The sequence below is a fragment of the Perognathus longimembris genome, chromosome 11 (assembly GCF_023159225.1).
Source record: "Perognathus longimembris pacificus isolate PPM17 chromosome 11, ASM2315922v1, whole genome shotgun sequence".
Classification (NCBI taxonomy): Eukaryota; Metazoa; Chordata; class Mammalia; order Rodentia; family Heteromyidae; genus Perognathus; species Perognathus longimembris.
In genome coordinates, this window is record NC_063171.1 from 8,781,061 (window position 1) to 8,808,156 (window position 27,096).

General features: G+C 40.1%; 1 protein-coding gene across 1 annotated transcript in view; it reads left to right on the forward strand.

Annotated features, from left to right (window-relative positions):
- The first annotated feature begins 1,039 nt into the window (after positions 1–1,039).
- Fmn2 (formin 2) overlaps positions 1,040–27,096 on the forward strand; it is a 174,989-nt gene continuing 148,932 nt past the window's right edge. The window contains exon 1 of the mRNA XM_048357745.1: positions 1,040–2,773. Within this exon, the coding sequence (XP_048213702.1) occupies positions 1,213–2,773 (1,561 nt within the window). The 5' untranslated portion in view covers positions 1,040–1,212. The remainder of the gene's footprint in view (positions 2,774–27,096) is intronic.

The window sequence follows — 27,096 nt, forward strand, 5'->3', positions numbered from 1 at the left end:
CTGGTTCAGGACAAAGCATGCATGGATGGATTTGCTTGGGAAAGTGGTGGTTTATAGCATAACACCTAATTGCCTGTGTTTGTGCCAAGGATATTTCCTTTCTTTTTTCCTTTTTATAGGCAATCACAATAGTGACATGTTTAATATTGATGAGTTTGACCTCCTGGGAGTTATAGTATATGCACCCTTTTAAAATACAAATGCTGTTTAATTTGTATGGTAAGCACATCCAATTTTGGAGATTAGCATTTTAATCAACTCTAATCTCAGTATTTTCAGCTTCTTCTACCTCTTCTATTTCTGTCCAAAAATATTTGATAAGCCTACTTTGGAAGGGACAGTTGGCATCTGCTGCTGAATAAACAAGGTCTGTGTGAAAGGAATGCAGAACTGTATGTAGTAACCTTTATAGTAGCCCACATGCACAAGCACATTAGTGCTCAAGATGATCAGTTATTCAAGGAACAGAACAATTCATGCAACAAGTATTTTATGGAAGAACTATGACGGACGTGGCAGACAGAGGGAAAGGCAATTGACCCTGATGTCATGGGGCCTCTAATTTCCAACGGGGATCCAATTTTCTTCATTCTGTTTTATTTATTTGTTTATTTATTTCTGATTGCAGCTTTAAAGTTACAACCCACCAGTGCCTGGGGAGAGGAGAATGCATTCTATTGGCTTGATGGAGATAAATGGCAAGGCATGGTGGTGCATATCTGTAATCCCCACGTTTGGGAGGCTGAGTAGAAGGATGATCGCGGGTCAGTTGGAGGCCAAGCTGCGCCACACAGCAACTACACTATTAAAAAAAAAAAAAAAAAAAGTAGGTCTCAGAAATAGAGGGAACATTTTTCGCGCCAGGTTTAGGGAGGAGCCTCGGGGGCACCGAGGGGGCGGCGGCGATGGGCGGGGAGCCAGGCCTGGGCTGCGTCCTGTGCAGCCATTGGTGGGGAGTGCGCGCTGCACTGAGCATGATCGAGCCCGCCGGCCAGGGCCGGAGCTACAGCCGCAAGGACGGCAGCAGGGAGAACCAGCGCACATTATGCAAAACGGCAGCAGATGTGAACCGGACCCACTGGGCTCTCTTCGGCCTCCCCTTCCCTTGGCTGGCCCAGCTGCCGGACTGGTCCCAGAGGCTGTCCTGTTCCTGGCTGAGACCAAGATGGCCTGAGTCCCTCAGGCTCGGCGGCGCAGAAACGGGATTGCAACATGGGAAATCAGGATGGGAAGCTGAAGAGGAGCGCAGGTGATGCTTCCCACGAAGGCGGCGGCGGCGGCGGCGGCGCGGAGGATGCCGTGAGGCCCAGGGATGCGGAAACCACAAAGAAGGGGAGCGGGAGCAAGAAGGCGCTGGGCCGGCACGGCAAGGGGGGAGGGGGCAGCAGCGGGGAGTCCGGCAAGAAGAGGAGCAAGTCGGATTCCAGAGCTTCGGTGTTTTCTAACCTGCGGATAAGGAAGAACCTTTCCAAGGCAAAGGGGGCCAGCGACTCTCGGGAGGATGTGCTGGATTCTCAGGCCCTGCCGGTCGGGGAGCTGGACAGCGCTCAGTCCCTGGTTACTAAGACTCCAGACCTCAGTCTCTCCGCCGAGGAGACGGGCCTGTCTGATACAGAGTGCGCGGACCCTTTTGAGGTGACCCGTCTAGGTAGTCCTAGGCCTGCCCAGGCTAGGGTAGGGGTCCAGGCAGTCGCAGAGGATTTGGAAACTGCGGCAGGGACTCAAGATGGACAAAGGACCAGTTCTGGCTCGGACACGGACATCTATAGCTTCCACTCGGCTACGGAGCAAGAGGATTTGCTTTCAGACATCCAGCAGGCAATTCGCCTGCAGCACCAACAGCAGCACCAGCAGCAACTGCTCCAAGACTCGGAGGAGCCCGCAGCGCCCCCAACTGCCGCCTTCTTGGGCCTGGATCGGTTCCTGCTGGGACCCAGCAGCGGAGTTGATGGGGAGGCCCCGGGCACTGGGGACGCAGGTCAGATCTTGTCCGCGCTCTCCGACTTGCCTGAGAGTCAGATCACCAAGCCCCCGGTGCGCGAGCCGTCGCTGTCCCCGAGAGACCGCTTCGCCTCCGAGGCGTTCAGCTTCTCCACCGCCCAGTCCGCCGCCGCGGACTCCCCCTCGTCCGCTGCCTTCCCGTTTCCCGAGGCCGAGGAACGCGAAGAGGCAGCCGGAGCCCGCTTGCCAGGGGCTGGGGACACCGACGAGGAAGATGCTTTTGAGGATGCTCCCCGAGGGTCTCCCGGAGAGGAGTGGGGCCCCGAGGTGGCCGAGGCCCCACAGAGGCAGGAAGAAGAGCCAGAGGAGCGGGCCCGGGAGCCCACTCTCCCTGCAGCTGCCTCCCTGCCCAGTAGCCCCGCGCCTAGCCCCCGCTGCTTCAAGCCCTACCCACTCATCAATCCCTGTTACATCAAGACCACCACCCGGCAGCTCAGCTCCCCCAACCACTCCCCATCCCAGTCCCCCAGCCAGAGCCCCAGGATCAAGAGGCGCCTGGAGTCCTCCCTGAGCAGGGGATCCAGGAATGTCTTAACCTCTGTGGCAGCCCCGGCTAAGAAGCACCGAGTGGAGGGCGGCCTGGCTGGGGGACTCAGCCGCTCAGCCGACTGGACTGAAGAACTGGGCGTCCGCGCGCCGGGGGCCGGTGGCTCCGCGCACCTGGGGGGCCACGGGGCGACAACGGATCACAGCGGTGGTGCGTCCCCGGCTCTGACAGCCATGGCGACCCGGACGCCAGCGGCGGTGGATGGCTTCCAAAACGTGTTCACAGGTGAGCGCGCCTATCCGCGCTCCTCCAGGTGGCAGGTCGCCTGCCAATCAGGGCTTGCTCCAGCCCCTGGTCTGGCCTGCGCTCTCGGCCTTAGCTTGATAGTAGTAGCCCAGCCAGCTCAGTGAAATGCCTCGGTTTCTGGTGAATTTTCTTTTATTTTAAATTTAGTGATAAAGGGAACAATTTAGTTGCCTCTACCCTAAGCAATTTCTAGAAAATGCTGTTCTCATTTCCCGAAAATATTTGCTCTGTGATGGTTCAGAGTTCCCCAGGGAGATTAACTCCTTTTGTACCTTGTTACTTGTTTGCCTTCCTTGTCCTAAGAAATTCTTCATGATCCTTCTCAAGAGCTTGTGTTGGAGGTACAAATTATTTATTCCAGAATATTATACAGGTGATAACTAATATGCATACATACATTCCCCCCTCCATGTAGGTGAGTAAAGAAGCATATGTAAATACATATATTTCTGCCACATATATATGTGATATATACATGCATATATCATATATATCAAGCATATATGCCATTTCTTTCATCGATTTAGATGAGTAGTTTATGAAGCTAAGTAATCACTCCTGTTTGCTAAAGTAAGCAAATCTGATATGTGCTTTTAGAAAATGAATAAATTATAGGATATTAGGAACAATTCCACTTGGTTTCCTGAGCCAATGAGAACAGGCTATAATGTAGAAGTAGAGAAGGTGAGACGTCAAAACACTTCCAGTTGATTGCTCTGTTTGTTAGCATCCTTAGAGATATCTGCAGGTCATAGCACAAAGCACAGCTGGAGAGTTGTTTATTATGAAATTGTGAAGTAGTATAGAGAGCTTAACCTTTCACATAAGCTTATAACCTCCAAAACCTCAGTGTAAGACCTCATGCACAATGTCATTTCCCATTCACTTAAAATCTACTTCTAAGATTGAATGAAATGTAACATAAGAATTTAATGAACAGAAAGAAATACAAACATGTCAGTGCTGGCAGGTTGATTATCAATATTTGAATAATTAAAAATATAAATGTAACTTTGAAAGTCATGTTATTTTAACAACAAAGTTATCAGCTAGATGTGACAGCCAAGTGAAACTTGCCTATTACCCCAGCACTTGGGAGGCTGAGGCAGGATAGAGAATTGGAAGCCAGCCTGGGCTCTATAGTAAGAAGTTGAACTTATTAGGCTTGAATTTATCCTTACTTTATAGCCCAGCCAAAGCTAAATCATAAAAAAAAAAAATTACCAACCAGCCTCGCTACTTAACCACTTGCTTTGCTATGTATCTACCTTCATATCCAATAAAACCTTCATCATATACATTGCAGTGATGAATTTTCTGACATAGTGCCCAAGTACTAGGCCCTGAGTTCAAACCTGACTACCATTAAAGAGGAAAGCTATTTCTCAGAGTGGCTGTTAATGTTGTGGTGGCAACTCTATTAAGTGCCTTTTTATTTTCAACTAGTTTTTCACTTTGATAGAATATTGAAAGTAGTTTCTATTCACTTTTCAGGCTATTTTTTGCTCTTATTTTATGGAGTTAGTTTAAAGGAACATTTGTAAGAATTTTAAACCTGCCAGACAAATTACCTTTTTTTTTTTTTCTTCAAATTTTTATTATCAAACTGATGTACAGAGAGGTTACAGTTTCATACATTAGGCAATGGATACATTACTTGTACTGTTTGTTACCTCGTCCCTCATACCCCTCTCCCCCTTTCCCTTTCCCCCCATGAGGTGTTCAGTTGACAAATTACCTTTTTAAAAAAAGGTGAAAATGATCATGTAAAAACATGACAGACCATTTTTTATAAAGAATGGTTGAAAAGTTCTTGTGTTTAATTTGTGAATTAATTTTATTATCATTTCTTTACTGGTCTGTGGACAAACCTAGGACTATGTATATACTAGACACACTCTACCAATGGAAATACCCAAGCCCAAATGCTGTGAATTAACTTTTGTTGGATAATCCTATATTTTCTCTTTAGGTAACATTCCTTTATATGTAATTATCCAAAAATGAAGTTATTCACAACATCACAATTATTACAAGATTAGCAATGATTAATATTAACACATGTTATTCTTAGTAGCCTCAGTCATTGGACATTAATTTATTAAATTTAGTTAGGGTACATATGTATATATGAACATTTGTATATACCTGAACATATTTATGTGCATATGTGTGTGTATGTGTGCATATTGGGTGCCTACATTGTGCCAGACTATTGTGTGTGTGTGTGTGTGTGTGTGTGTGTGTGTGCGTGCGCACGCTAGGATGGAAAGCCTTGTACATGCTGGGCATGCACTTTTTTCTTTTTTTTTGAGCTGTGTTCTCCAGCCAGAGCCATGGACTATTGAATTATGTCATGCCTTTTCAATTTGCACTAAGAGAAGACACTAATGAGCAAAGAACAGGCCCTTAAAAGTGATACTCATTGATAAAATGCTTGCCTAGCATGTACAAAGACATCATCCTCAGCCCTCCCCCCCAAATACATGAAATAAAAAGATGAAAGAAAGAAGAGTGCACAGGAATCTTCTATGTATCTGTCTGTCTGTCTGTCTGTCTCTCTATCTGTCTATCTATAAATATGCAGAACAGTGCTTTGAGAAGTATAGTCCTTGGAACTTGTCATAGGAGATTGGAAAAGACTTACGGAAGATCATAGGACCCTAACTAAATTTGAAGTTTTGTTTTACCTTTTTTCTTTTTTAAATTAAAATAACATCATTTTTTTTCATCTTAAAAATGTGTTCTTGGAATATGTATATAATTTTACTGTTAGTATTTTCAAATTTGAAGTATGGGACTCCAAAAGAAGCCGTGTTTCAGTAGCCCTTGGGTTTTACTGATGTCTTCAGGCAGATTATTTTCCTTTTTATGGTGCAGAGTAAAAATACAAAGTGTATTCTTGTTATATGAATATCACCTGTTTTGTATTTGATGGTTTGCTAGAGCTGATCAGGAGATAAGATTTTGTGTAGCAGTTTCCATGTGTTTTTTCTCACTCATGGAGTGTTATTGACAAAATATAATCAGTCGAAATGTAGACAGAGGTGGAAACTTTCTCAAGGTCACAGTGTGATTCATTCAAGGGCCAAGCTAGAAATAGAAGCAGAGTCTAAGGATTCACATCCGAATGTCTTGCTTATTAGTAGTATTTGTAGGTTCAGCAATGTATGTCAAGATAGAGGAAAATCTGCCTTTAAAAAATGTAACAGGAGGGGCTGGGAATATGGCCTAGTGGCAAGAGCACTTGCCTCCTACACATGAAGCTCTTGGTTCGATTCCCCAGCACCACATATATAGAAAATGGCCAGAAGGGGTGCTGTGGCTCAGGTGGCAGAGTGCTAGCCTTGAGCAGGAAGAAGCCAGGGACAGTGCTCAGGCCCTGAGTCCAAGGCCCAGGACTGGCAAAAAAAAAAAAAAAAAAAAAGTAACAGGAGGGACTGGGAATAAGGCCTAATGGCAAGAGTGCTTGCGTCATATACATGAAGCCCTGGGTTTGATTCCTCAGCACCACATATATAGAAAATGGCCAGAAGGGGTGCTGTGGCTCAAGTGACAGAGTGCTTGCCTTGAACAAAAAAGAAGCCAGGGACAGTGCTCAGGCCCTGAGTTCAAGGCCTAGTATGGGCAAAAACAAAACAAAACAAAAAAAGGAACAGAGGGCTGGGGATGTGGCCTAGTGGCAAGAGTGCTTGCCTCGTATACATGAGGCCCTGGGTTCGATTCACCAGCACCACATATACAGAAAATGGCCAGAAGTGGCGCTGTGGCTCAAGTGGCAGAGTGCTAGCCTTGAGCAAGAAGAAGCCAGGGACAGTGCTCAGGCCCTGAGTCCAAGCCCCAGGACTGCCCCCCCCCCCCAAAAAAAAAAAAAGGAACAGGATCTAAGGCCTTCACTGATGAGACTTTTTGGCTTCTGATGATAATAAGCTATACTTTTTTCAGGGCTGAACATCTGGCCTTAATTTTCAAGATGAGTGCCTTTTTGGCCTGGGGGAACCAGTTTTTCTTTTTGCAAAACAGCCCTTATACAAACTATTCTTCTGGTGGTGTAAGGACTCCACACTGACCTGGGTCTGTTTCTCAGCCATTCACTCTTTCCTTTTCCTCTACCACCACATTTGCTTCCTTTTCACCCTCTGCTGTTTTATAGATACCTCAGAATACCAGGGATTTGGGAAGCACTAGCATTTAGTATTTAGCAAAGACATTTTGTGGTCTTGTGTATGCAGGTGTTTGTATCAGTTAATGGCCAGCTGCATTTGAAGCAGGTGATAATTGTTTCTGTGGGCTTCCATACAGCTTTTATTTTTAAACCCCAGCATGTAAGCTGTCAGCTCTGAAGAAAGAAACAGATATGTGGGTTTTTTTTTTATAGCTCTAAGTATAGGGAGAAAATTCAAGTGAAAAGGGATTTCTATGGTACATGCTGTATCTCTTTATTAGACATAAAAATAACAATGAGGAAGATCAACAACATGATATTGCTTTAGATCTGAAGAAATTTATGATATGTTAGGCTACTTTAAGAATTTCATAGTTGGGCTGGGGATATGGCCTAGTGGCAAGAGAGCTTGCCTCGTATACATGAGGCCCTGGGTTCGATTCCCCAGCACCACATATACAGAAAACGGCCAGAAGTGGCGCTGTGGCTCAAGTGGCAGAGTGCTAGCCTTGAGCAAAAAGAAGCCAGGGACAGTGCTCAGGCCCTGAGTCCAAGGCCCAGGACTGGCCAAAAAAAAAAAAAAAAGAAGAATTTCATAGTTAATTTACTTGAATTTTAAATGCATCTCTTTCAATATTTAGCACTAGCCTTGAATACAAGAAGCTCAGGAACAGCAACCAGGCCTGAGTTGAAGGCCTAAGACTGGAAAAAAAAGTGATTTATAATTGAGCTACATTTCCTGCCTGGTAATAGTTTAAATGTAGTTGTTGTAATATAAATGCAGTTATTTAAAGTTTAGATATATAGTATGTTAAATTTGTGGTATTAATTGCTTTTAACAGGAATCTTTCCTATCAATTATGTCCTTATCTATCATCTATCTGTTTTGAAGATTTGCAATATTTTCAGACATATCTTTGTTAACACTTTGTATAAACACTTGGCCAGCTCCAACAGCTAGTTTACTTTGCAGGGTAGTTCAGTTTGCTGCTGTTGTTGAGTTTGTGTCTATGGGGTTTCTTGATTCTTCCCTTGCTGTCTGCTATATATTCTTAGAGCCTTCTTTAGTCTTTTCCTCAACTCTCTAATTACTTAAAATATGATTTCAGTGATAAATTTGTTATTAGCTTGTAAAACATGGGATTATGTTGTTATGCATATTTATTGCTCTTCTGCTAAATGCTATGTTCTGCATTAATACATTATGGAATTATCTCTACTCCTCATAGCCTTAAAGTATAGTAGCCTATCTTCATTTTCTAGGAACAAACCAAGGTCAGAAAATTCAAGTAACTTAAATAAGGCCATTAATTTAGTAAGGGGCTCATCTAGGATATATCCTTACAAAACCAAATCTGGGCAATACAAAATGGTCCACACTTGTCATCTGCTCTACTTGGGAAGATATTGGTCTGATGTCTGCACAGGAAAAAGGTTAGTAAGATCCTGTCTCAACCAATAAGCTAGACATGTGGAAGCCAGAAAAGGAGACTCAAGGTCTAGGCTTGCCTAGGCAAAACTTGAAACTCTGGGCCGTGAACTCAGGGCCTGAACACTGTCCCTGGCTTCTTTTTTGTTCAAGGCTAGCACTCTGCCACTTGAGCCACAGCATCACTTCTGGCCATTTTCTGTATATGTGGTGCTGAGGAATCAAACCCAGGGCCTCATGTATACCAGGCAAGCACTCTTGCCACTAGGCCATATTCCCAGCCCAAAACTTGAAACTCTGTTTCAAAAATAACTAAACATATGAAGTTAGGAATGTGGCTCATATGATAGAATGAGAATCAAGGTCTAGGCTTGCCTAGGCAAACTTGAACCTCTGTTTCAAAAATAACTAAACAGGGCTGGGGATATGGCCTAGTGGCAAGAGTGTTTGCCTTGTATACATGAAGCCCTGGGTTCAATTCCCCAGCATCACATATATAGAAAATGGCCAGAAGTGGCGCTGTGGCTCAAGTGGCAGAGTGCTAGCCTTGAGTAAAAAGAAGCCAGGGACAGTGCTCAGGCCCTGAGTCCAAGGCCCAGGACTGGCAAAAAAACAAAAAACAAAAAACAAAAAAACAAAAAAACAAAAAAACCCAAACATATGAAGTTAGGAATGTGGCTCATATGATAGAATGCCTTTCTTGTGAGCTTGAAATCCTGATTTCAATCACTAATATTGTTAAAAACAACAACAAAAACTGGAAGTGAATAAAAAGAGCCTAAATCTGTTGTTAATGAGTGTACATGAAGTTATCATTGAACTTTTGGAGGACCAGTTAATTAATAAGGGGCTTGGACTTTAAAATTTGGAATGTACACTCTCATTTTTACCTTTCTACAGTTTATCTTGATATCTTGTATCAGTAGAGAGAAGGATCAATTGTAAGAATATACATTTCCATGTGTACATTAGTAAACTGTATCCCTGAAAGGTTCAAAACCTGAACAGTATAATTTCCTTCAATAGCATCTGACAGAGTACAGCTTTATTGGACATTAACTGTCCAATAAATAAAGGTCAGAATTGTCCCTGATAAATATAATGATGTGTTACTATAAAAGGAAAATGGGATATTGGAATGCTGTCCTCATCTCTGAATACTGCTTTACTGGGTTCCATCCGTTAACATAAGTGGAAAATGAGGGCATTGTTCTTAAGTCATTGTAATTTTAGAAGCATTGTTTCTTTAGGAGTGTGGCTTGGATTGAAGTCAAATACCAATAGCTTCCATGTTGGCTTTAATAGCTACCTTAAGCTGAGGATTGGCCTAGTTTTAAGTGCATTTAAGCTTTTGGATATAAGCCATGCATATTTGAAATGGAACAGGTGTGGTCAGTGCTTTGTCTTTCTTATTCTATTAAAAAGTTACTGAAAATATGTTGGATGATGATAGCAGTAGTTATTCTAACTACTATTATTCTAGGTGTCCTTGAATTCTAGCTTTGTGGGTAGATAAGTGATTATCAAGTAGTTTTTTTCTCAGATCTATGAAGGTACAGGAGCAAGTTCACAATAATATTATGACTTAATGAAATGATGTGTGTGAAGCCCTGATTAATTCCAGCTGGCATCTGGAAGGCATTCTATTAGTGCCAACTCTCTTAACTTGATTTGTTTCCTTAATAAATGTTATTTTTTAATAAATGACATTGTTTGAAGTGGTCACAAACAAGTTCATTAGAACTGAACCACCCAGGGGCTGGGGATATGGCCTAGTGGCAAGAGTGCTTGCCTCCTATACATGAGGCCCTGGGTTCAATTCCCCAGCACCACATATACAGAAAATGGCCAGAAGTGGCACTGTGGCTCAAGTGGCAGAGTGCTATCCTTGAGCAAAAAGAAGCCAGGGATAGTGCTCAGGCCCTGAGTCCAAGCCCCAGGACTGGGAAAAAAAAAAAAAAAAAAAAAAGAACTGAACCACCCAACTTTGAAACTGTGCACAAAGCTTCACAGGAAATTCAATGCATACCAAAATTATTATTTCATGTGTGTATGTGTGCGTTTGTGCGTGTGTGTGTGTGTGTGTGTGTCCTGGTCCTGAAGCTTGAATTCAGGGCCTGGGTACTGTTCCTGTGTGTTTGTGCTCAAGGCTATTATTCTACCACTTGACCACAGCTCCACTGCCAGCTGGTAAATTGAAGAAAAAACCCTCATGGACTTTTCCACCTAGACTGCCTTTGAACCACAGTCCTTAAATTTCAGCCTCCTGAGTAGTTTAGGATTACAGTCATGAGTAACTGGTGCCTCTTCATAATTTTTTAATTGTTTATTTTGCACATCCTGTCTCCCTTTCTCTTCTTTATTTTCTATGGTTCTAAGCATTTTGTCACTTTATTGGAAATTTGGTTACCTGGGGATTTGGACAAGGAAGGCGAATGATAGATATGTCTGTGAGGGCGGAGGGTGCTGCTTTCTAAAAGAGGAGTGAGGAAGAGAAGCAGCAGCTGGCACCCTCAGAGATTCTGTTTGCAAGAGCATGTGCCAATCACTGTTTGACTTTGCAGCCTTCTCCTACCATGATACCCTTATCAACCTGCTACTTCACACATACTCCTATATTTGCAGTTCTATGAACATGACTGTCATTTTCTCTGTTTTATGTCTTTGTCTTGTAGTTTTAACCTCTTGGAAAAGATAATTTGTCTTTCAGCTTCTAAAAAAAGATTTCTTGCTTTTATCTTTTCCAGTTAGATCCAACTAGTTGTCCTCTCCCTGTCTCTGTACTTCCTATCTGTGCCATATGTCCGTAGTCCCTGGGTTTAGTAATTATTCTATTCTTTTACCTTGCCTTGCTTACTCGCAACTGGCTTCCCTTTCATCTACTGTCTACTCATTTGTCAATCCATCCACAAATATCTATTGAGTGCTTGTGTGTTAAGACAATGCCGTAAACATAAAATAAATTAAGGTTGGATGAGTACCTCTTCACAATTTATACAAGTTGAGTACTGAAGCTTCTTCTTGGTAACTAAAACTAGATGAATTGAAATGACAATTGCTAGCTTTTTATATAATGAATTCAATTATTTTCAGTGAGTTGAGACTGAATCAGTGGCAAAAGTAGAAAGATATCTGACAGAATTGTGGTGAGAAAATGCCATCTATTTTTGCTTCTGGAGGCTAGTTTTAAAATAGTAGTGGTATTATAGTAACCTGCACTTCTAAACCTATATACATTTTTCTTTTTGTTAGGGATCAAAGCCAAGGCTTCGCATATGCTGAACATATGCTAAAAGGACATTCTACCACCATCCATCTCCAGCATAAAATACAAATGTTATTGGTAGTGGAAAAAGAGAGAAAGAGAACATGGGAAATTTTATTTCTCCCTTCTTTCTTGATAAGTAATAATGGAATTTAGCATTCAGTAACCATTAGGAAGAAACAAATAAATATTGCCTGTGACTTAATAATGGATATAATTTTGCCAAATGTGAAAAATTCTCTAAGACCTTTCATACTAGATATGGGTAATCTGGAAAAATAGAACTTCTAATCAATTTAGAATAGTTGCTATTAACACAAAGCATCATCACATTAAAGATATAAGTGCAAACAACAGTTTATATATGCTGAAAAAGAAGCTAACCACAATAGAATAATTGTCCTTTTGACCCCTCTCTGCTATGGGTGAGAAAAGGGAAAAACGGATGTCTTCCTGTTCTATAAAGATGTGTTTGGAAATATTGACTGGGTAGAGACATGTGATCCAGGTTACAGCACTCCATGGCCCTCTGGAAGCTTTTTTACTCATTAGCTAGAGCTGCAAGGAGCTAAAAAGCAGTCAGTTCTCCCATTGTCAGGAAGAATTAAAAACTACCTTGAGAAAAGTGAGCCTTTATTGTGTTGTAAAATTATGCTGAAAAATATTTATTAGCATATGCAGCTGGATTTTTTTTTTTTTTGTATATCATGTTGAAGGTTCGTTGTTGTAGTACCTGGTGATACAGTGACCTGGTGTAAAAATAATTTTCAATTGTTTAAATTTGGTAATCAGGTGGGGAAAGACAGGTAGTTCTAGTAGGTACTTCTGCCTGATACAATTTCCCTAAACAGGTAACTCTTCTTCATTGCTAGAACTGAGGAAAATCTTCAGGTTGGAGGATTTATTTATACTCAAGGTAACAAACATGTTTTGGGTGTGAGATCAATGATGCTTTGACTTTGAATGAAAGATTGGACTGCCATCCAACATGAAGGTAGGACTTTGTGATATTATTTTGTATAAGCATATGAAAAGAAAATAACATGTAATGCAAAGACTTAACTATATAGAGTTTGTCTAATATGGGCACAGATAGACTAAGAAAATGCTTTTAGATTCATTATTAGTAACTGAAACCATCTCTTATTTTTTAAATAGGAGATTGTGTCTTTTTCTTTGTAGTTTAAGCTGCTCAACAGCAAAAGTGCTCTTTAATCTTTTACTTCAATGTACTTCATTATATTAGTTTTTGGTTTTCAGTTTACTACTACAGATATTTACTAAAACATTTGTATGAGTCTGCTATTCCATTTAGAAGTTTGCATTGGCATTAGGAATTTTGTAGAGATTAAAAGGATAAAAGATAAAGCTCCTAGGTTTTTTAAGAGAGTCTTTTTTTTAGGGGGTCGGGTTGTGGGGCTTGAACTCAGGATCTGGGCACTGTCCCTGAACTCTTTTGCTCAAGGTTAGAGTGTTCTACCACTTTGAGCCACCATATCACTTCTGGTTTTCTGGAGATAATTGGTTAATATTGGAGATAATTCTGGTTAATTGGAGATAAAAGTCTCATGGACTTCTCTGCCCCAGCTAGCTTTGAATTGCAATCCTTCGATCTGAGCCTCATGAGTAGGTAGGATCACAAGCATGAGCCACCATGCCAGGTTTTTAAAAATATTTTTTATTATAAAGTTTTATTGACTTTAAATAGCCCAGTTTCTTTAAGACTTGAAACAAATGGAATAAAATGGAATAGTTACATGATGCCAAATAAATTCATTTCAACACTCTATATAGGGTTTTCTAAGCAATGAGTCTCCTCATTGTGAAGGTACTAGTTTTCACCAATAAGAAGAAAAATCTTTGCATTTATTGGCCCTTCTTTTTCCTGTAGACTATTTAGAGAAGGTAGGTTTTGTGAACGCTGTGGGAGGTATTGTATTTCTCAGCTACCCTGATGTTTGACATACCAATTATATCTTATTGTCCTTGCAATGCTATTTTGGTTTAATGCCTTTGAGGGTGTAAAATGTTTGAAGAGTATACTGGCAGATTATTATAGATTACAGTATTGGATTTTCCTCTATGTTATTTTTACAAAATTCCAGAAGAGTCTTGACTTTGTTACACGCAATATTTTGGGGGCAGGCATAGAAGGTAGAATGAAAAATTGCTTGACTTAGGTGGGGCCACAAATGACCAGGCAGAAAATGTAAGTGAAAAAAAAGTGATTCCAGAGAGCCTTTTGTTCATGATTTGAACCATTTCTTTTTTTTTTTTTTGGCCAGTCCTGGGCCTTGGACTCAGGGCCTGAGCACTGTCCCTGGCTTCTTCCCGCTCAAGGCTAGCACTCTGCCACTTGAGCCACAGCGCCGCTTCTGGCCGTTTTCTGTATATGTGGTGCTGGGGAATCGAACCTAGGGCCTCGTGTATCCGAGGCAGGCACTCTTGCCACTAGGCTATATCCCCAGCCCTTGAACTATTTCTTTAAGGGGTCTCACTTGATATTCAATTCACCTATCATTTACACCTGCTTTGGTAGAAGGAAGTCGTTAGATGTGGATTTAGGTTTAGCTTTAGGGTACACTAAGGTTGAGCCCCAATTTTCTTTGGTAAGTATCATTTTGTCTTCTTCATCCTCCTTTGGATCCTCTGGTTCTCTTTTACTTCCTCCTTCTTTTCTTCCTCTTCCTCCTTCCCAGCTTTAGTAAATGACAGACTGGTAGATCCATGTCCCTAATTCCTACTTCTTTTCTGGGTACCAGCAACCTCTCACTTAGATCTGGAGGGTCCACCATCTTAAAACTACACTTACTTTCTCTCCCTCCTCTAAACACTTGATCCTGGGTCTCTTAACCAAGGCTTTGCTGTTCAGCCTGGACGTTTCCCTGAATTCTTCCCTCCTTCTGATACTTCACACACAATTAACCTATCAACTTAAATATCTCTTTAAAATGTCTTCTAATTCTGTTTCTCTTGCCTGTACCCTGTCCTAGTTCAGATCACTGTCAGCAGCGTCCATGGCATTCTTCTACCACAGGCTGGCTCTTCTCTACAAAATGAGAGTAAACTGAAATACACTTTTGGGGGCTCAGGCTGTAGCTCAGTGTATGAGATTGTGTGATCATGTGTGAGGCCATGACTTCCATCTCTAACACCAAGAAAGAAAATATGACAAAATAAAATTTTAAAAACGTGGTGAAGAAACTAGTCTTGGATTAGAAACATTTCAGTGATTTCATTTTAGTCCAGGACTAAAGTTTATATTAAACATAAAATATGCTTTATATCATTATATTTTAAAAAGAAAAACCATAGACAAATTTAACAGAATTGAGAAGACAAAAGCAATTTACAAACAAAGCAGAAAAACAGGATGAAAGCATTTCAGAGAGCTGAGTAAGAATATGAAGGCCAGAAAATAGAAGTGAAATACAGAATGGCCTGATTGGTTACCGCTTGCCTTTTTTTGGTTATTGCTTGCCTTTTTTGGATGTATTTTTTGGATGTTTGCTGTATGTGGTTGACTATGATTGGCCAGTACCTTGTTATAAGAATATATTCTCAAGTTAGGTTGAAATTTGTTATACTGGAAAAAAACCCACCCAGTTACTTCCCCTCTTTATTTCATTATAAACTCCCATCATCACTCCATATGAAACTCTTAATTTTTATTATTATATTTCCTGCATTTTAATTTCCCATTCTGACATTTTATGTGGATGTGTCGAACTGCACTTGTGAGTTTGGAGTCCTTGAAGTTAAATATATTTTGGTAAAGTATGTAGTATTTTGGTATGCATTTGGTTTACATAAGTACTCTGAGTTGTACATTTTTCTCTTCTCTCTTTTTTACTTCCTCCCTCCCTCTTTCCTTCCCTTCCCTCCCTCCCTTCCTTCCTGGCTTTAGAGAAACATCTACAGACTTTTGATGACAAATCTGGACCTAATTTCTTACTGCTATAAAGTATCCTAAAAGGATGAATTTAGCTTGTCTGGATTGTGTGGCAGAAGGAAGCACTATTCACCTTTATATCTCCCAAGAGATTAAGCTCTGGGTGCTTTCCTGGCTTTTATTTAAACATTTGTATAGTAGTCATTATGTGTATTCTCTTACTTCTACAGCATTCTCTTACTTATACAGCCAGCACAGACACTAGTAAATACTCCCAGAAAAGGTCCTATATGAGAATTTCCCAAACAAGTATATTAAGGAGATTGGTCATATGATAAAGATTCAATAATTTGTCTAGGTACTGTCACATTAATTTTCAGAATGTTGCTCCCAGATTATGTTCCTTGAACACAGCAAATTTCTATGGTGCAGTTTCTACTCGACTAATAAGTGAAAGTTGTCACTTATTCTTTTATTATGATGCTTTGAGCTGATGACTAATACCTTTGGAAAAACCTTTGCATATTTTAGCCATTATAATTTACCCTTCTATTAATTGCTTGACCATATCATTTTACCTAATTCAAAGGATCATTTGTTTTTTTTTTGTTATTCACAAAGGCTCCTAGTATATCCTAGATGACCAATGATTATACAAGGCAGCCTTCTAGTCATCTTTCTAATATTAAAAGCTAGGGATCTTTATAAGAAACATTTCTCAGGTCATTAACAAGCAGATGTGTTTAGATGATGATTTTATGCCAGGTTTGGAAGACCTTCATCATGCCTAAGGCTAGCTTCCTGTTTCTACTTGCAAGCATTGTTAAGAAAGTTTTAACTTTTCAGAGGGAGTGTTACAAGAGGGCCTAGAATCTCAGCATTAACTTTGCAGAGGTCCAAGGTGGAGTATAATGCACCCAGGAAGCTCCTGTGACAGAGCAGGACAGCATGATTTTGGAACTGGCAGCAGAGTTAGCACTGCACATCCTGGCTTCTTGATCATGGAAGCAGAAGTCTGCGTTTTCAGCCTGACAATTTTCTCTCTCTCTCTCTCTCTCTCTCTCTCTCTCTCTCTCTCTCTCTCTCTCTCTCTCTCTCTGTCTCTGTCTCTCTCTCTCTCTATCTCTCTCTCTCTCTCCTTCCCCCCTCCCCCTTCTCCTCCTCCCTAAGCACTGTCCCTGGCTTCTTTTTTTGCTCAAAGCTAGCACTCTACCACTGGAGCCACAATGCCACTTCTGACTTTTTCTATATTATGTGGTGTTGCGGAATTGAACCCAGGACTTCATGTATATGGGGCAAGCACTCTTACCACTAGGCCATATTTCCAGCCCCTAGTTTCTCTTTTAGAATCAGTTTGTAAAATTACAATTTTCTCTTTTTTTTCTCCTCTTTCCTGTTTGTGTATATTAATGGAACAAAATAATAGATTTCACTGTCACACTTGATTTAGAGTACTCTTGAGTACATGATATAATGTAGGCATACAGTTTTATTTTTATCTTTTTAGAAAGTCAGTTTTTCCAATATTTTTAAATAGTCTTTTATACAGTGATTTTTGGTATCATCTTTACATGATTCCTATATGTACACTGTTTATTTCTAGGTTCTTGTGCTTTACTTTTGGTTTAATTCTGGTCTTTTTCTGGTTTTATTCACTACCATATGATGTGGTTCTCATGTTTAATTACTTCTCCTTGAGAAGTGTTCCTTTTCTTCAAGATTCACTCATTCTATCAGTGCCTGTGTAAAATCTTCTATGGAAATTTGGAACAGTTTATGAACTTCTTTGATAAAATTCCTCATGGTATTTGTTTGGACTTTTAGTATGGTTATCATTTTAATAACATACTACCTAAGAATGTGGGGGACTTCTTCATTTATGCAGATCATCTTCAGTATACTTTTACTAGAGTTCAGACTTTGATGCATGGTGCATTTGTGTTCTACTTTGAGATAGTTTCTGGATACTTAGTGTGTAATTTACACTTTTCATATTTCTAGTTGATTATTATTGCGGGGGGTCAAAGGATATGTTTCTGTATCTTACAGCTGTATTAAATGATTTCCTTTTTGACTTTTTAAAACCTAAAATTTATTCAGTCATGTGTATAGTATACAATTATAGGATTTTCAAGACAACTATTTAACTTTTATATTATAGTAATTAACACAGAATTATAAAACAAAGAATGCTGTGTGTTGTGTAGGTACTTTGGAAGTTGTAGCTTTGGGCCATTATATGTAATAGTTTTTTGGTAGAGATGTTTTATGCCGTTTGGGGGAGCTGCAACTGTAAAACACAGAATCATTGCTAACATTTTAATTTAGTAGGTTTTTTTTTTGCATTCAGCTTTAGTAAAACATTTCTGATTTATTAAAATATTTCAAAAATATTATTTAATCCTCAAAGCAGCTATGTCTACATATTCATATTTTCCCTAGTTTTCTTCATCTCTCACAGACAATCCTGAGCTTCTGGCCTGTTATATAAGCACACTACCACTGAACTACTCTCACTTAATGCTGCCCTAAAAAATGACAACATCAGGGGCTGGGGATATAGCCTAGTGGCAAGAGTGCCTGCCTCGGATACACGAGGCCCTAGGTTCGATTCCCCAGCACCACATATACAGAAAACGGCCAGAAGCGGCGCTGTGGCTCAAGTGGCAGAGTGCTAGCCTTGAGCGAGAAGAAGCCTGGGACAGTGCTCAGGCCCTGAGTCCAAGGCCCAGGACTGGCCAAAAAAAAAAAAAAAAAAAATGACAACATCAATAACAAAAACAAAACAAAATCCCTCAAAAAACCCTTCTTTGTGAGGCCTTATAAAAATCTGCCCATCGTGTTGTTCCAACTAATGTTCTCCCTGGGGAACTGTGTTCATGTTTGTTGATAAGGACAAATTCATACTTCTACCACATGCCCTTTATGGATACAAAATACAAACTGTATAGTCTTCTAAAAATATCTGACATGGTAACACAGTATTTGAGGAGGTTGAGAAAGGAGGATTGTAAGTTCTAAGAAAGTCTGGGCTACATAACAAAACCCTGACTCAACAGCAACAACAAAATTATGTCAATATGGGAATAGTTCCAATCTTTATTTGTCCTTTCTCCAATTGTACTTTATTCTCTTACGCATTGTTTTATTTTGGATATGTAATATCATCATCTGCTACAATCTTTTATCTAGTTTCTTAAAACAGAAATGTGGAAGCTTTGCAAGCTATCCAAGATTCCTCACTCTTCCTCCTTCATCTAATCAATCACAACATTTTCTGTGGCTCCATATTAACTAGAAACAAATTTGAAACCTGATGTTTATATGCAACTAGAAATTTGAATGTGTTCAAGGTAGAGAATCTGGTTTTGCTAGCAATATGTGTCATTCTATTCAATCTAAGGGAGGCTATCCCTCATAAAATGACAAGTCGTGGAATCAAAAGTCTTGAGGGGAGAGTTTTCAGTTACTGTAGAAGTTAAGGCAGAGGTTAGAAGACCACTGTTAGCCCAGGAGTGCCTGAATTTGTTGACCATTAATGTTCCTTCCAAGGAGAAGAGTCAAGTATCATGGGTTTGCGAAGTATAAAACAGCAGCTTTTGTTATTCCTTTATAGTCCTAGCTCCCAGGGAGGCTGAAAAAGTAGGATTATTTGAGACCAGGATTTTTTACTTTCCCTTTCCATATTCTCAGTCAAGTAATATTTATGCTAATTGTGTGTCTCAGTTAACTGCAGACCTTACTCCATTTCTTCAGAACACTTTGGAAGACATTTTAGGTTCTGACAGCTGAGGACTCAAACAGGATGGAACTGCAAGTCAAAACTACATCCAGTGCACTTGGGTGTGTGTGCTGATACTTCCAGGAAACATGGTTTCCTCCCCCTTCAGGTCCTTCCCAGAGAATGGGTTGTGTACTCCATAGGTGTGAACATGGGGTTCACTGATCCAACATGCTGTCACTGTGGTTTTTTTTTTAATGATGGTTCATCTGGCTACTGGATTTCCTATTTGTCTTACTTGAGATAATTTTGTGTGTGCATTTGGATACATACATCCTTCTCTTTCTTTTACTATTGAACTTGTAGCATCTGCATGTGAAACTACCCGTGGTAGTTTGTATTTGATTGTAATTAGTCCTCCTTATCTAATAATGTTTGTTTTCTAATTTAGCCAGCATGAGCCATCCATATGTAAAAATATATAATATATAACATCTTTGTATTCACTAGAAACCTAAGCAATTATGGTCAGTGATTATTAAGTTATTTCAATCAATAGATGATATGGGATTTCAAAGGATTTTTATTAGATTTATCTGAACTATAAAATCAGAAAAAATTTTCACATGAGGAGGCCTATTTTAATTATGATTTTGTATAAGTGTAGTTGCTGTGAGGACAGAGAAACATTGATGTCTTTCAAAATATAACTTGTCTGTCTTCAATCATTGAGAACATGAAAACATGACAAAGGTATTTCTAGACTTTATAAGTTTAAAAAAGATGATTAAGGAGGTACATATGATATAATATTAGCACTTAGAAGGCTGAGTCAGGAAGTCATGAATTAAAGGTCATCATAGGCTACACAGTAAAACCCTGTCTTGCTAGGTTCTGGTGGCTCATGCCTGTAATCCTAGCAACTCAAGCGTCTGAGGTCTGAGGATCACATTCCAAAGCCAGCCTGGGCAGGAAAGTGGCACTATGGCTGAAAGTGGTAGAGCACTGGCCTTGAGCAAAAAGAGCTCAGGTACAAAGCCCAGACCCTGAGTTCAAGCCCCACGACTAACTAAGAAAGAAAAACAAGGTAAAACCTTGTCTCAAAACACTTAAAAAAATGACAAAAAGAAAAACATCAGAACATTAAAAGTGAATAAAGCTGGGTACCAGTAGCCCATGTTGTAATCCAAGCTACTGAGGAGGCTGAAGTCTGATGATCACAGATGAAAGCTATCCCAGGCAGCAAAGTCTATCACACTGTCATCTCCAATTAACCACCACAAAGCCTAAAGTGAGTATGTGGCTCAAGCAGTTAGTTGAATGCCAGCCTTTAGTGGCCAGTGACCTGGTTCTGAGTTCTGTTCCAGTATGGGCACACACATACACATAAAAGTGAATGCTAGCCAGACAACAAGACACATACCTCTAATCCAAGTATTCAGGTTGAAAAAGGCAGGAAAGGTGTGAGTTGGAGGTCATATCATATACTAGGCTATGTAATAAGACCGTATTCCAAAAAGAAAAGTGAATATTAGTACAAAATCCACACCGAAACTGAATGGTAACACAAAATGTACATCCCCACCCCCTCACCCCCAAACCCATGTGTAAACTTAAATATATTACTCTGATATTTGGGACTTGACTTTTTCATGGTGAATTTAGAGGTTTGATGTAAATGATTTCTAAGATTTCTTTTGGCTTTAAAACTCTGAGTTCAATAATTTCATACAATTGAGTTGTGAATTGCTTGCCTAGAATACATGAACCCTTTCAACTTGAAGCACTAAAAATAAGAAGTAGTGGAATATCACTGAGTAATTTGATACTAACGATGACAAAATGTTACTCATTTTTGGGATCAGTAAAAACAGAAAGGTTATATGAAACTAGATGTAGTGCTACATGCCTATTATCCTATTACTGTACATGTACATGAGTTTGAGAGGAATCAGAATTTCAGTTCAGCCTGAGATACCAAGAGAAACTCTAAGTAGAAAAAAGAAACAGAAAAAAAAATATACATCATACAGGCAAATAGAAAAACCAACCAACCATAAACCAGTTAATGTTCTCTTATTGTCTCCAGGGGAAGGCTGCAGATAGTGAAAGAGCCAGAGTCCCCCATCTCCTGATCTACATCATCAACAGTAATATCCATCTCTTCTGCAAGAGTATGCTCCTGTGTGGCTTCCTGTGTTATTACTAGCCAAGAGCAGGGCGAATGTTGTTCTCATGATTGTCCCTTCCAGTGGCCCTGGTACATTCCTTTGATTTATGATAGATTGCCAAGGACTTCATTGTCTCTCCCTCTTTCTCTCCATAGGTGTGTGTGTGTGTGTGTGTGTGTGTGTGTGTGTGTGTGTGTGTGTGTTTGTGTATCTTAATACTTTCTTCTCCCCTTATTGCACTAAAAATGTTTAATTAAGGAAGTGTGATCCAAACAGCGGTTTTAAAACATTCTTTCTTGGGCTATGGCCATTTTAAGTAGGTTGTTAGTCTCTGCGGGGTGCAGACCACATGATCTGTTTCTTTTATAGATTAGTGCAGAATATCGGCCAGAAGCTTTGCCCAGAGTTGCTGGCTGATTCAGAAGTGGGAGATCCCTAGAATAAAAATGAGGCAAACTGAGTAGATGTCCACTTTGGTATTTGCCACTTTCCAGTCTTATGACCCCAGGCACATTGTGTAATCCGCATTGCTCAGTCAGTCCTTTTTTTTTTTTTTTTCCTTGTAAAGTTAAATCTCTGGTCCATAGGGACTTGGTGTATGGCTCACTGGTAGAACATATACTTAGCATAGTTGAGACCCTGGGTTTAATCCTCTCAACCAAAACAAACAAACAAAATCAAAACCTGAAGAAATCCTTGGTCTATATTTCCCAAAGCTGGGCAGAATGCAGAAATGACTTTCTTGTATAGATTTGGTTGCTGTAGTGAATGTCCGTACTCCCAAAAATTTAGAGAGAGAGGTGGGAGGATTATTTTGGTGCATGACATCAAGAAAAGAGACCAGCCTGAAACATACGGAATGCAGTGTCAAAAACTTTTTTTTTTTTTAAGACTGTCACTGATCACAGTCCCAGTAGGGTTTATTATTACACAGGAAAATTGCTGTATTTAATTGTGATGATAAATTGTTCTCTTTACTTTCTCCCTAACTGCCATTCCCATCTTAATCTAGCCTGTTATTTTATTTAGCAAGGTGGGAAAAATACTATGCCTTGTGGAGGACTGATAAAAAAGCTTATTCTGTATGTACTTTTATTATAATAAAGGTATATATCAGGAGAAGGAGAGATGATTAATGTGGAAGTAATTGGAGAACATAAATGTTTATTTAGTTCAATTATGGTCAGTGGATGAATTATTGTTAACATTTTTTTTTCTAGTACTGGGGCTTCATCTCAGGGCCTGAGCACTGTCCCTGGCTTCTTTGCTCAAGGCTAGCATTCTACCACTTGAGCCACAGCATTGCTTCCGGCTTTTTTTTCCTGTGAGGATTCGAACCCAGGGCTTCATGCATGCTAGGAAAGCACTCTACCACTAAGCTACATTCCCAGCTCCTGTTAACATGAATTTATATGGTAAAGCAAATAATGACAAAAGTCATTAATGTAATAGCCAGTAAAGAGAAGGAAAAATGAAATAATGCTATTACCTAACATTAGGAATTCTAGCAATCAGGGGCTAGGTTAAAGTACACTGAACATCAAAATTAAATAAAAACCTGATGTCTGAGATAATTTATTTTATCACTGATCAATCATGATCACTGTATTTATTGTACTTTTCCAACTATTTTATAACTGTCTTAAATTTTCTTCTACATTTTAAGTGAGAGGTACCTTGACAATAATCATCATCATCAACCTCAACAATATTTATTGTATATTGTGTGAATCCCATCCTATCATTTCTTAATTTCATTCTTAGAATAATCCAAAGAGATGATGAGGATGATTATTTCCAGTTTACTTAAAAATTTTTTTTGGTGGTACTTGAATTTGAATTCAGGGCCTTGCATGCTTGCTAGGCAGGCACTCTACCACTTGAGACATGACCCCAGCACTATTTTATGGATAAGGACACTGGGCTAGTGGTATCGCTCAGTGGAGAATGCTAGCCTAGCATGTCTGAGGCCCTGGGCTCATCTCATCTTTAGTGCGAGAGAGCAAGAATGGGAACAGAATGAGGAGAAGAAGAAATAAGACTTGAGAGCAGATGAATAATTCACCCAAGGTCATAGGAAGAGAAATGGTATCCTGTTGATTGGAAACTGTTGGGATCCATCTTCCCCCTTGATGGAAGGGGCTTGATGAACCTCCCCCAGCTCTGGGGAATGCGGCCCTGCTACCCCCTCTGGATTGGAATCCAGAGAAACTGGTTGGGCAAACAGCCCCCAACCTTCTAGCCAGCCCGGCGCCTACCAACCCGCCCTGGTTCGGCGCGCTCGAGTGACGTTAGCCCTTGGGGGTCAGGTGATACCTTTCAGCCTATCGACATCCTGGCCAAACCCCTCCCTCGGAATCATCTCCCCTTGTCCTTGTCTCAATAAAGTTAGTTCGCTCTAAGAGGCCGGCCCCGTTGCATATGTACGCCAGACTTCTAGCGTAAGGAGGCGAGCACATATCTGCGGCAGACCACGTGTGTGCCAGGTCTGAGCTATCTCCACCATTCCACTCTAGCTTATTTGAAGGTCTAATGACTAGGGGAGAAGGCGTGAAAGGGAGAGTGGAAAGGAAAAAGTAAGAGTCTGAGCCGGGAGGGGCAAAAAACCCCAACAGAAACCATCAGAGGTTTCCATAGCTTAAGCTCATAATTGACTGTTGTTCCAGGATACATTTTTTGAAGGCTAGTAATAAAATCCATGTGATTTCAGTGGGAAAAAAAGGCAGAAAAAAAGAACAGATTTTATTTTATAAAAATTAATTGTGCAAACTGGGTGCAGGTGGCCCTCACCTGTAATTCTAGCTACTTGAGAGGCTGAGATCTGCGGATAGTAGTTTGAAGCCAGCCCAGGCAGGAAAGTCCATGAGACTATTTTTTTGAATTAACCACAGGAAAACTGGAAGTAGAACTGTATCACAAAGTGGTAGACTGTTATCCTTGAGCAAAACAGCTCAGAGTCAGTACGTAGGCCCTGAGTTCAAGCCCCATGACTGACAAAAAAATTGTACAAAGTTGTACATGGGTACAATTTTCTGGATTCTCTCAGGGTATACATTATCGTGTGTGTGTGTGTGTGTGTGTGTGTGTGTGTGTGTGTGTGTGTGTGTGTTGTGCATGGTAATGATGATGAGATGGGTCTTTCATAGATAAAGATAGTGTGATCTCTGCCATGACAGCTAAGGCTCCTGGGCCTGCATTTCTACAAAATGATAGGTGGAAGTTGTGTTTGAAGGACATGAAAACTGAGACTTTTATTTGCTTCTAGGAAGGGATGGGAGGAGAAAAAGAACAACTATGCCTCTCCTTCCTTTGTTGTTACATAGTTAGAAATTCATACATACAGTTTTTTATATAGTTAACATTTATAGGCATCCAAGCTACACATGATGATTCTGTTGATTTTTGAGGCTTTCTTAAGTTTGCTGTAGTCTGCTAGGGTATGTGCTATCCAGGTACTGTTGCAGCCATTAGCTCATCTTATGCATTTTCCCCTTACAAACTGGGCTGGATCAGTCTGTATCCTGATGGGCCTCCCTACCTGGTATCCCTGTGCCAGCAGCAGGTAGCCTCCACACAGGCCCTTCCATGAAGGTACTGTGGCCTACTGGTGTGCACTGTTCATTGAACACAGAGGGTTTTAACAAGTTACTTGCTATTGTTTTTACAACATAAGTCAGTCCATGTGAATGTAAATAGGAAGAAAGATGGAAGTTTGTATAGTTGAGCACTTTACTCATGCTTATTGAGTTATATTTGTTAACTCATTGACACGTTGTTGTATACCAACTGGTACTTTGACCAAGGAGTAGAGTAAGGAGAGGAAAAATGAGAATACCTTGAAGTGTGTACCTGTGTAACTAGTGGGGAGGGTATGTTGGAGAAGTCGAAGGGAGTGCTCTAGTTTCTAGTCCAAGTCAGCCTATTTGTACAGTTCAGAAATAAAGCTGGGTTTAGAAGTCTTCAGACTATCCCATTCTCTCCACTTCTTTATTATTGTTATTGTATTATTATTATAGTAGTAGTAGTAGTAGTGGCAGTGGCAGTGGTAGTAGTGGTGGTGGTAGTAATAGTAGTAATAGTAGTACTATTTTCAGACTTTTTGTTTCCAAAATATCTCAAGTTGGCTTAGAACTTAACTGTTTCATTTAAGCTGTGTTTGGGCTTTCAATATTTCAGCTTTAGTCTTCTGAGTGCTGGGATTTCCACACTGGGTCTCTGACTAAATTCTTAACCATCATATCTTGAAAGAGAAACAGTAGTGCATGTTTCTATCTTCTTACCTTGACTGCTCAAATGATAGTCCTAGGGCAGAAAGGGAGTTTGGCATGATCTAGCTATATTGCAGGTCTTAGAGAAAACAAAAACTTCATTCTCCCAGGAGATGATTTAACTTTTTAATAAGCTAGATTCATGTCTTTTGGTTTTTCAAAATCAAGAATATCTCTTAACTTTTCAGTCTTGATTATTTTATAAAGTATTTATGAATGTTAAAAAGGCAGTAATAAGGTTTAAACTCAGGGCCTTGCACATGCTAGGCAGGTAGGCACTATACTGTTTGAGCCATTTTTATTCTGACTATGAATGTGCATATATGTATATGTATGCATGCATGCATATATATATGTATATATGAATGTATGTATTTACTTGTTTGGTTGTACTGGGGTTTAAACTAAGAGAGTTATGCTTACTCCAATATTTGCTTGCTCAACTGGTGCCCTACCACTTGAAGCACACCACCAGCCTTGTGTTTTACTTTTTTTTTTTGGTTGTTGCTGTTTTGTTTTCTGGAAGTGAAATCTTGCAAACTTTTCTGCCCAGGATAATTTTGAACTGTGACCCTTTTGGTCTCAGCCTCCTGAGTTGCTAGGACTACAGTTATGAGCCATTGGCACCTGGCTTGCTTTGGTTATTTTGGAGATAAGATCTTGCTTTTTGCTCAAGTTAGCCTGAACTGTAACTCTCCTATGTATGTGGATTCTACTCTTAGCTGGAGTGACAAGTGAATGGCAGCACATCCAGCTTTTCTGCTGAGCTGGGATCTTTCACACTTTGTGCTTGAGTTGGCCTTGGATCCTTGATCTTTCTAATCTCAGACTCCCAAGTAGGGTTACAAGAGGGAGCCGCTGCACCAGGATTGTTAAGTCTTTTTTCTCTCTTATTTTTCTTTTTAGTTAGTGCTGGGTATGGAACTAAATTTTGTGTACCCAAATCAGAGATTGGTAATGCTCCAAGGAGGAGGTCTTCAAAATAAAAGAAGTCTCTATGTGACCCTTAGGTACCAAGTTTTTTATGTTGTTACAAAAAAGAACTTGAGGCCACATTGAGGCAGAGATCAAGAAAGGTTATTAGTAAAACAAAGTGAAGATAGAGAGTGCAGGGCCTAGATATTGACAGAAACACATCTGAAAACAAAAAGGTACAATGAGTGTTTTAATATCCTAACTATTTTTAATGAAATGAAAAATAGATTGGAGTTGCACTGAAATTCACCATAAGAAGAGCATTTCCCTTGGTTTCAGAATCTCTCACGTTTGTCATCTTTGAAGTTGCACTTTTAAGAGTTGGGTCGTGAAACCTCATGCTTAGTCTGTTAAACTTGGATCACTGATGTCACATGCTTCTATTAATACAAGTGTCTACTGTGAGATGAATATTT